Source organism: Meleagris gallopavo, chromosome Z (assembly GCF_000146605.3).
Source record: "Meleagris gallopavo isolate NT-WF06-2002-E0010 breed Aviagen turkey brand Nicholas breeding stock chromosome Z, Turkey_5.1, whole genome shotgun sequence".
NCBI lineage: Eukaryota > Metazoa > Chordata > Aves > Galliformes > Phasianidae > Meleagris > Meleagris gallopavo.
In genome coordinates this window covers 32,625,702-32,636,008 of record NC_015041.2, presented here as the reverse complement: position 1 = coordinate 32,636,008, position 10,307 = coordinate 32,625,702, and the positions used below count along the sequence as shown (strand labels likewise).

At 36.6% G+C, this 10,307-nt stretch overlaps 2 protein-coding genes across 2 annotated transcripts in view; both read right to left on the bottom strand.

Moving 5' to 3' along the window:
• On the bottom strand, window positions 1-8,774 carry GDA (guanine deaminase). Its single transcript, XM_010725737.3, has 6 exons — window positions 8,656-8,774; window positions 7,892-7,959; window positions 7,038-7,184; window positions 5,312-5,430; window positions 4,219-4,246; window positions 1-3,364 (listed from the first exon to the last, which is right to left on the bottom strand). The coding sequence occupies exons 1-6, from the start codon at window positions 8,745-8,747 to the stop codon at window positions 3,294-3,296; spliced, it is 525 nt and encodes a 174-aa protein (XP_010724039.1). The 5' UTR covers window positions 8,748-8,774; the 3' UTR covers window positions 1-3,293.
• LOC104915076 (sarcoplasmic reticulum histidine-rich calcium-binding protein-like) overlaps window positions 1-10,307 on the bottom strand; it is a 260,268-nt gene that overhangs the window by 208,539 nt on the left and 41,422 nt on the right. The gene's annotated exons all lie outside the window — the stretch shown is intronic.

The following is a 10,307-nucleotide window of genomic DNA, read 5'->3' as shown; positions in this document are numbered from 1 at the left end:
TTTTGAGACACTAATGATGTTTACATACCATTAATTGAACATTGCTTCTGCTTCCAGTGTGGTTTTGGTATATAAGGAAGTTTCTCTTCTTTGGTGGAAACTACGCTGGAGGTGCAGTCACAGACACCAAATACAGTCTCTAACAGAGACTGTAAGAATCTGAACCAATGATCTGACCTGCTGCAGACCATGTATGCAGCAGAGTACAAGGAATCAGACTATATGCAGGCATTGGTGCAGAGCTATAAGTCTCAACAGTAACTGCTGCCACCTACCAATATTCTCCTACTGCACCAAGCATCTCTACAATCTTCAAATAGTCAAAGAATCCTTGGGGCTAATAAATACTTCACAGCAGGATACTTCCCCAAAATTGCTTCAGAGAAGTCTGACTACTACATCCTCTGTATCTTCTAAAACCAGACTCCTTCCTAAGCTACCTTCCATAGAAAGTTCTAGGTCTACCTCAAAGGAACTTTTTTCTGGTATTACAGAATTTTTACATTCAATTCTATTTAGATGCTACCAGTTTGTTTGTTACATGGCTGTATCAGTTCTTCCACTGGTCCCTCTAACCAAATTCAGATTTGTCACCAGCAATGTATGGAGCTGCAGAAAGCCCGTGGCACTACTACTTGTGGGCAGAGCACCTCCCCGAGCTGCAATTCTGGAACATCAATTCTTTAAGTGTGGGGTCTGGCTACCAGATTCCTGCCTCGTGCAGGAATTTAGCAAGAGCCAAACTCTCAAGACATGCCAATATTCAAATGCAAAAGTTATTCCCAGCAGATATTCTAGAGAGTCCCTTTGTAATTGGGCCACCAGCAGTGTTTGGTGAGACTTTAAAGCTTCTTTCTGTACTCCCAGTTTGCAAATATTCATCCTCTCCCTCTCTTCAAGTCTTTGAAACAAACACTGAATCACATTCTTAACACTACCACAAAATAGCAATAAAGTCAGGCACAGCTTAGACTATCCCTAAAATAAAAGTTGATATAATTCATAGCTCTGGAAGTAAAGTACTATAGCATGAACATACATCAGTCTGCATCATCTTTCTCTGTCCCAGAATACATTCCTGCAGGAAAGCCAAAGCTGCAAACCATGCAACTCCTTAGGAGTAGTTTCAGACAGTAACTGGAGGATTAAAACATGTCTCTCATAGATCTTTGGTTTTGGATTGCAAATTTTGGTCAATTAATTAAATTCATGTCAAAATTCACGAGGAAAAATGTTCCCTGAATCAGGAATCTGAGTTAAAGAACTGCAGCCTGTATTTGCAAAGAAAGTGTGCTACTATGTAGGTTATAGGGACATGTGAAAAACAAAACTTTTGTGACATCCTGATGGAATATGAAATCTCAATCCTTAAATCTCTAATCCAAAAGCCTTAGCAATGATTGAACATAATGGAAACAAAGAGTGTAACTCGGCACACATATGGCACAGAGTGATGCCGTGTGAGGTTACCTGAGCTAGCTCTAAATGAGCAAGCAGTGCAGCTGCTTTAGGGTGGCATATGCAAGCCAAAATACCATGCTGTGCAGTAGGGCTACTCCATGACAGAATAAAACAAACAACCAAACAACAACAACAACAAAAAAAAAACAAATAACACAAAACACTGAAAAAGATTCCAGGTACTTTAAGTGCCTAATCTAGTTATGGTTCCACTATACTGTCTCATGTAGTCATAATCTGAACAACGCGTAAGCTCCGACAAAGCTTCAAGTCAGAGCAAGTTGTTAAGGATATCAGACCAAACATTCCCTTATACAGACAGAAATTTAGATGTTCATGCAGATACCTCTCTTGTTTTAAGAGCACAGGGAAGGGCTGTGCCTTTATATAATTAGAAGCCAGATAAAGGTGTGAAATAAAGCTCAGCAAAATCAAAGGTGTTTGAAGCCGGCCATACTCAACAAATATGTATAGCAGGTAGTGCAATATTGTATCCACTAACACTAAAATTAAAGCTTTTATCCTTTGTACTGCAAAAACAAACAAAAACAAACACAAAAAAAAACAACAACCATAATAAAGAAACAAGAAGTATCCCCATTCTCAAACTAATCTTGCATTAAAAAAAAGGCTGTAATAACAAGTAGGAAAATAGACTTTTTAAGAACGCAGACTACCAAAATTAAAAGGACACATTTTTTACCTAGCATTGTACAGGGCTGTAGTTACTGTTCCAGTGTTGAAAGAAAAAGAGCACATTAAAGCTGAATAGCTTTTTCCAGTAAGGAATTACACCTCAAGTGAAAGGCGGTAACAGCCAGAGACAGCCTGTTTCTGGCGGGTTTTGCTTTAAAGTTGCCCATTTCTGCTACAGAAAGGAGAAGGGAAATTGTTATCACCCACAATCTAAACAGTTTGGAAGAAATGAATTTGGTAAGGTTCTACAAGAGGCTGAACCAGAGAAAGCACTCCCTCTAATCCTGAAGAACCCATTCATTTTCTGCCACAGAGAAGCCCACTCAGGCATCTCTGTACCTGCTTTTGGGTTATTACAAGTTTCATTCAGTCAAGTGAATAGAGAAGTGGTGAAAGATTGGACTGACTGCTTCCAGATGCTAGAGCAACATTTAGGAAATGCTACTTCAGCTTACAGCGTCACAGAATTGTACAGTCTTTCTGCACTCGCAGCTCTTCGACCAGTTGTGTATTTTTTACTTGCTCCTTCCACCAGTTCTATTGTATCTGACTACTAGCGACAAATCTGAGCCTAATGATAATTAGAACTCTTCATTATGTATAGATAGATACTTATTATGTTTTAAAATAAATGGGTATTTTAAAATTAACCACAAAAACAAAAATGAAAAACATCATTAAATGCCCCCAAATGCCACTATTTTTTTCCATACTTAGTGATAATATAAAGGAAATTACATTCTTCTGTGACATTCATTATTTGCAAAAATGATTTACTGGCCATTTTTTTTTTCAACTAAAATAACATACAACAGTAAGAACTTCCTTACTCTTCTTAATATTTTCTCTGGTATTACTGAAAGAAACACCAATCGTTTATTTAAGTAAAAAACTTACCAAATTCTTTGTCAATGCACATGTTATCTTTGCAAGCAAATTTAGAAGTTTGTTTCCTCTTAGAACTGTGACAATGTTGGTCACATAATTCCTGAAAGGCCTAACAGAATTTTTCAAATTTGCAAGATTTAAAACAGAAGTGAGGTGTCATTCCAAATGATCAGGCACTGTTTTAAACAAATGTTTTCCAAATCAGATACAGAGTAATCAGCAGAACATTTTGCAGAAGGGAAATGGATTTATACTGAACTTGAAAAAGGAACCACTTGCTTCCCAGCCACGTACACTTCAGAAATATTCCGGTCATCACCTGAAATAACAGAAGAGATATTTGCACATAAATCTCTGCACTGATTTAATTAATTAAAATGCTGCAATCCCCAGGATAAGTTTTGGAATATATAATTTTCAGTTACCTAAATTCATTTCTTAAAACTGAGAAAGCATATTTCCCTAACGATATTTCACCATAAACACCTAAAAATTAGTGGACTACCATTGTTTCTTTTAAGACATAAATACAGCATCCAGCTGCTGCAGTTTTGTCGTGTATTTTGTATTTGTTTATGTTTTGCCAGTGGACAAGGTCAGCACAAAGATCACAGACAAGTTAAAGAAATGCCTTTATCTGTTCTTAAGTTTAAAGCATAAACATCATAAACATCTTGCTAATGATCAGACAAGGATGTAATATAACACTGTGTTATGAGATTCATCCAGAGGTAACCTTTGATTCAAAGTCTACTGTTCAGGCCTTTCTACTGCAATTTAGTAGACACAAAATCTGCAATTACACATCTATACAGAGACAGTTGTTGCAGATTGTCTCAACTAACACAGGTATCAGGTGGCAGTACCAGTCACATACTACAAGAACAAGTGATCATTTGTTCTCAACTGGCAATGCATAAAGAAAAGCAATGCTACTTTACTGTGAATCACAATTTAACTCATGCCACAGATAAAAATAACTGTGACTACAAGTCTGGCAGCTAAGCTTGTGTATCTGCTCATGCCAAATTGCATACTTTACCATGTCAGAGAGAATAAAAATTATACTATTTAATTTTTACTAAGCTGTTATAAATGAATGTAAAGCAACCTCCACATTGTGTCAGAAGATCAGAGACACATGCAAGTAACACAGGAGTATTTTGAACATACCTAGATAGAGGAACTTCTGGAGATAGTCCTGTGAGAAACAGGAGAAAAACATTCAGCAAACCATATTTAAAGTCTCAGATCAAAATTATTTGCAACTGGAAACAACTGATAACAATAGTTTTCCTAAATATGCTAATGAAATTAAAAGTTAAACTTAGTCTACATGTTTTCTCATAAATAATTTTCATTAAAGAAGCCATATGTGTCAAGAAGAAAACACTGTACAAGTCTGACAATATGAACAAAAATATAAATAAAACAATATTTTAGAGCTCTCCGATGCATTTATTTATTGAAAAATATGGCAAAATTCTAAGTATTTTTATAGTCCTAGGAACTGATAACTTAGCTAAAAAGGTTTAGGCTGATATTAAAAAACACTCATTCTAGAACTATTTGAATTAGGAACAAGATTTCAAATTACAGAATTTAATCTGAATTCTTGTAGCTGAAACAAGGTAAGAAAAAAAATTACCTCATCCAGTTATGCACACGTTTCTAAGTAAACAGAGACAGTGATAGCGTTCTGGCCTCCTCAGTAAATTCAAGTTTCTGCTGTTCACTGAATTTTTTTAATTGTACAAAAATTTGTTTGAGAAAGTGTCCCCATTGCATAACACAAAAGGCTTTCATATGTTGCTTAAAAACTGTGCTTTGAACTCAAATTAGCTATCTTTAGCTCTTCCTTAATTATACAGTCCTAGTGAAGCCATGGTATTTCAGCCTTTATCTGGGAACAGATTGCCATTCTTGAGTGTGAATTCAAAACGTTAACTAAGCTGCTTTTTCTTGATGGCAGTGCTTTGGCACTGCAAATAGTGAGCTCTAATGATCAGACAGCTCTAATAATCTGTGCATTAACATGCCACATGCATTTCCTCTCATACTGACATACCTATGCCTGCCACTGAGGACAGCAACCTTCTAAAAACACCTCTGCACCTCTTGGGCTGAGCTACAGACAGCAGCAGGGCAGTTTGCACAATTCTTGTTACTGGAACAGCCACAAAGAGACTTTCATACTGGCTGTATCACAGACCTTTGCCACATTATTTACAGTTATTTTCTGGATCATTAATCGTGATCAGATTACCTCGAAAGTATCAGCAGAGAACAAGTCGAAAGGGCTGTCTGAGGCCTTAGTGTTGATCAGCAGTGCATCAAATTCTTTGCCGACCTCAAAGTTCCCAATCACATCATCCAGTCCTAGAGCTGAAAGGGAAAGCAAGCTTATACACAGATCCTCAGTGCAAGTTTCTTTCTATTACATGGAAGCATCTGAGAACTTACCTCAGGTGTTTTTGATTAAAAAAAGAATATAAGAATTTAGATGAATATGTGGAAAAACATGGAAGTAAGTAAATAAGTAGGTCAGCAATATTTTTAAGCAAGTTTTCCTTAAAAATCACATGTATTTTGGTGAACTTGTATCTGTAAAAGAGATCTGGGAAACAATTGAAACCTTTCTTTTAATTTTTGTTTTTTGAATATTCTCCTCTGATTTTGTGTCATTGCAGATCCTACATATAGACCACTAGCTGTTAAAAGCGGAATAATAATTACTAACTATGCAAAAATACCAAAGTTCTAAAAGAGGCTGTGAGAGGAAGTAAGAGAAATAATGATATACATAATAACATTCACTTGCTAAAGAAGCCTAAGATCTAATTGTTTATCTTTATAAAACAGCTTAAGTATCTTTGGCAGGTTGTACAGACGTATTACAATGGTAGATAAAAACAAGTTGTGTTGAGAGGATGACTAGGGGTAATTAGTAACTAAGAACAATATGGTGAAAGAAATATCGCATCCAGATATGCTGGTCCCATGCCCAGCTGTCAGGCTTGTCTTATGTTCTGTTATCCAACTTTGTTAATCCCAGCATCACTGCAGCCTCTGCTTCTTGGGTGCACAAGCACTGAAAATCTACAGTTTCACCCAAAGTGAAAGGGGGTACAGAATACCTAAATATAGACATTTGAGGCTTCTTGGAAATAATTCAGGATAGCCTGAAGATGTTAAGTCATCTGCATATTCAATCTGCATTTCCAATATTCAGGAGTTAAACCAAGTTATCAAAAAGGTAATATCTGCAAAGAATTTGCTTGTTTTCAGATAGCTCCTGTCTGAGAGAGGAAATTCAGTTATAAGTAGTGCATGCAAGAGCTTCACAATGCATTAAAAATGTTTGAACTCCTCAAAATGGTGAAATATTCTGTAGTTTCCACTACAGTGACGTATTCTCTTTAAGTTTGTGAGGAGAATGCAATTTTTTGAATAAACACAAGAGGGTGACAAGCATTTAGACTTTCAGTAATCAAATTATGGCAAGAAAAAAATCTCGTTTAAGTTTCCCCAAATTGTACTTATCCATGCTACTGGAAGGTTGTATGAATAATTTATACTCTACCCTTGCAGGTGATAGAACAGTTCAAAACCAATACATAAAACAATTTTTCTTGTAATCTGAAGAACCCAGACAAAAAAAGCATGAGAGTAAATAGGAGTGGAAGCCATTCATCAGTCTTTCTAATTGGTATGACAAAGTTATGAGCAAAGTTAAGGGCTTTCAAAGAAAATATACTGCCACTGAAAATCATTAAGATGCTTTTATTAAACTGTCAATAGTTACAGAAACACGTTACTATCACAATTGTGGTATTGTTATGAGACAGAAGAATATCTCAAGGCAAATATAGTTTTGAACTTCACTCTGGAATTAGGAAATTTGTGAGTTTCAGCCATCTTTTATACACAGAGACATCGTATCAAAAACAGGGGTGGTTTTCTATGTATATTATAAAGAAATTTATTCTTACCTTGGCTTCCTCCTAGAGTTGCCAGTCGAAAAGCTTCTTTAAGAGTTAGTCCTGCTTCACTCACTTTATTAATTTTAAGGGTGTTAGATGCTATCACTGTTTTTCTGATAGCATCAAGCATAGAAGCTGAATATCCACCAGCAACATCTAGAAAGGATTAGAAACTTAGAAACAAGCTCTAGGAATAACTTTGGTAAATAATTGTGAGCTTTACTTAAGTGTTACAAAATGTAGGAGATGTTACATGCAAAAAGTGTGATGCTATGCACTGTCTTTAACTGTGTGATTCCTAACACGTGCTCTTACATACAAGGTCAGGTAAATAATGCACGCTGCAGAACAGAAACCAAAATCAGAAAAGCTGTTACTCAGGCATTGCTCACTCTTGTGAAGGGAACAAAACTTCTCTCTCTCTTTTTTTTTTTTTAACCACCTCCAGATAGTGATAAAAAAGTAGGTTTACAAGTTGGAGGTTTGGCTTTTCAATATAAATATGAGGGTATGTTTTTATGTTTTTGTGTGTTTTAGCAGGACAAGGGAAAATGGTTTTAAGTTGAGGGAGGGAAGTCTAGGTTGGATGTCAGGGGGAAGTTCATTACAGAGAGAGTGGTGAGGTGCTGCAACAGACTGCCCAGAAAGGTTGTTGATGTCCCTGGAAGTGTCCAAGTCCAGATTGGATGTGGCCCTGGGCAGCCTGGTCTGGTATTAAATGTGGAGGTTAGTGGCCCTGCATGTGGCAGGAGTTGGAGATTCATGATCTTTGAGGTCCCTTCTAACCTGGGCCATTCTGTGATTCTGTTTTTGTGTTTTACAATGATTTCTACAAGAGATCCTTCTTAAAGCAAACTACCAACCTGTGCCAAGGCCAACCTTCACATTGTGCTTCAAAACATTTTTTACATTTAAGATGCCACTGTGCAACCTAGGTTGGAACAAGAAATGTTTTCTGTGAGATACATACAGTGGAAAGTTGGTTTCTGCAATTTAGGAAGGGGTAAGATTTAGGTCAATTTCATGAAAAGGGTTCTCAGAGCACACATTACAGATCAAGTCTTCTATATGGGGATAGAGCATTTACATTCATAAATCTGGATGACACTAAAAGTAAAAGCAAATTTTCCTAACAGAAAGTTTTAGTTTCCTAATAAAATAGTTTTAGTGTTATCTGCTGAAAACGAGCTCACAGCACATCTGTGTGGAAAGTCCAAATATGGTGTAAAATATACTCCAAGAAGATGGGAGGTCATTTCACAAGTGCCAGTAAATCATGGCAAACAAGATAATAATGATTATATTAAAAGCAAAATGACATTTTAACAATTAGTACCATTCCCCAGTCATATACTATTCAGTCATATACTATCTAATTTCTGTTAAAATAACTAAGACTATGCAGCCCCTTCCCATTTTGCAAAAATATGTAAATATTTTTTAGAGAGAGGAGAGCTGGCCTGAATCTGCCATTAATAAAAAGTTTTAAACAAGAAATATTCATATGTATGTGGTTATACTCAAAGATCACAAGTCAGTCCAGAGTAAACTTCTTACTGTTGATTGAGGGTACTATGTGAAAAACAGCTCTATCCCAATGTCCCATTATCTTCTTTTATTAACTTACGAAAAGTTAGAACTGGGGCAATGTGCAACTGCAGCTCCACGAAGATTAAAAAGTCCCAGCTCTTCTTCAGAAAGATGACAGGCATGAGCCATCACTGTCTAAAGAGAAAGAGAATCACCAATTTTACTCAAAAAAGCACTTACTTCAGTGCCTGCAAGTTTTTGCTGCACTGCTTTCAGTAGCTAATAGGCCATCTGTTACCAGCAAGGGAAATAAATGCACATTTTGTATGAAGCTCTCGAATTCAAGAGGGGAGGAACTTTCACTAGTAGGATTGACATATTGCTTCCTCAGCTTTTATTCATTTACTTATACAAAAAAATAAGACGCCACGGTCTTTTGTGGTAGCTGTGATTGTCACACATAGCTGCATGAAACAAAAACAAGAACACCATACTCAGCATAACACTGTTGCAACTTTATTATTTGTATTCATAGCTACCACAGAGATGAAGTATTGAGACCAGAATTGCAAATGACAGAAGTGGAAGAGTGTGTATGTTGAACTCTTAACGCGTGTCCCATTGTCTCAAAGTTTCGAATGAAGTAGACTATATCTGAAATATTCTTTTAATCAAACTAGCTCATTTGCTATGTGTCTACGTTTGTTTTCTTGCCCTCTGATTTTAGAAATAAGTATATTTTGTATACATAGAACAGAGAAATATGAGATAGTATCATTTAACAGGACATAAAACAATTATTTGATCAGCCTACTTCAGATTACCTCAAATGCCAAATACCCACTCAAAGAAAAGAATAAGATATGGCAAGAGCTGTTGGGCCTTCCAATCTAATGATACAAATGACAAGTGCACTGGGGCTATTTTCACTGAGCATCTCCTGATGGCACTGTATCTTTTCCTTCTTTACTCATTAAACTCAAATGAAACTCAGCTAGCAGGGAGAACAGTCACATCTTAACTTAAGGACAAAGATTTGGTAGCTATGTCAAAATGCTGTCATTTTGTTTTAATTGAGATTATTTAAATATACATATATATATAGTCTGGAGAAAAGGAGTGGGAGGGAGACCTCATCATCCTCTGTGACTATCTGAAAGGAGGCTGCAGTGAAGCGGCTGAAGAGGCTGCTGGTCTCTTTCCCCTGGTAACAAATGACAGGATGCGAGGAAACAGCCACACGTTGCAGCAGGGGAGGTTTTGATTGAACATTTAGAAGAATTTCTTCACAGAGGGCATGGTCAAGCACTAGAACAAGCTGCTCAAGGAAGTTGTGAGGCCCCATCCCTAGTGTTTAAGAGACATGTGGACATGACAATAACGCAAAAACACTTCAGTGATGGGAATTGGTAGATCAGGTTGACGGCTGGACTTAATGACCCTGAAGGTCTTTTTTAAACTAAATGATGCTATGATTCTACAAAATATTTGAGCCACAGTCCTGAAAAAGATAAGTAAAATAATAATAATAATTTGCTATCTTAGTACTGATGTCTGGGGAGAGGTGAGTGCTGTTTTTTATGCTTGTATTTAATAGGATGCTTCCTCAAAGAACAAGGAGCCTAGCATCAAAAAGCACTGGTAACCCCAAATTTCAATAAGCACTGTCAGTGCTGTAGATATAAACATTTGACAGAATTTAGACTGGCTTTTTTCTGGCACAAGTATTGGCTCTACTACACTGATGCA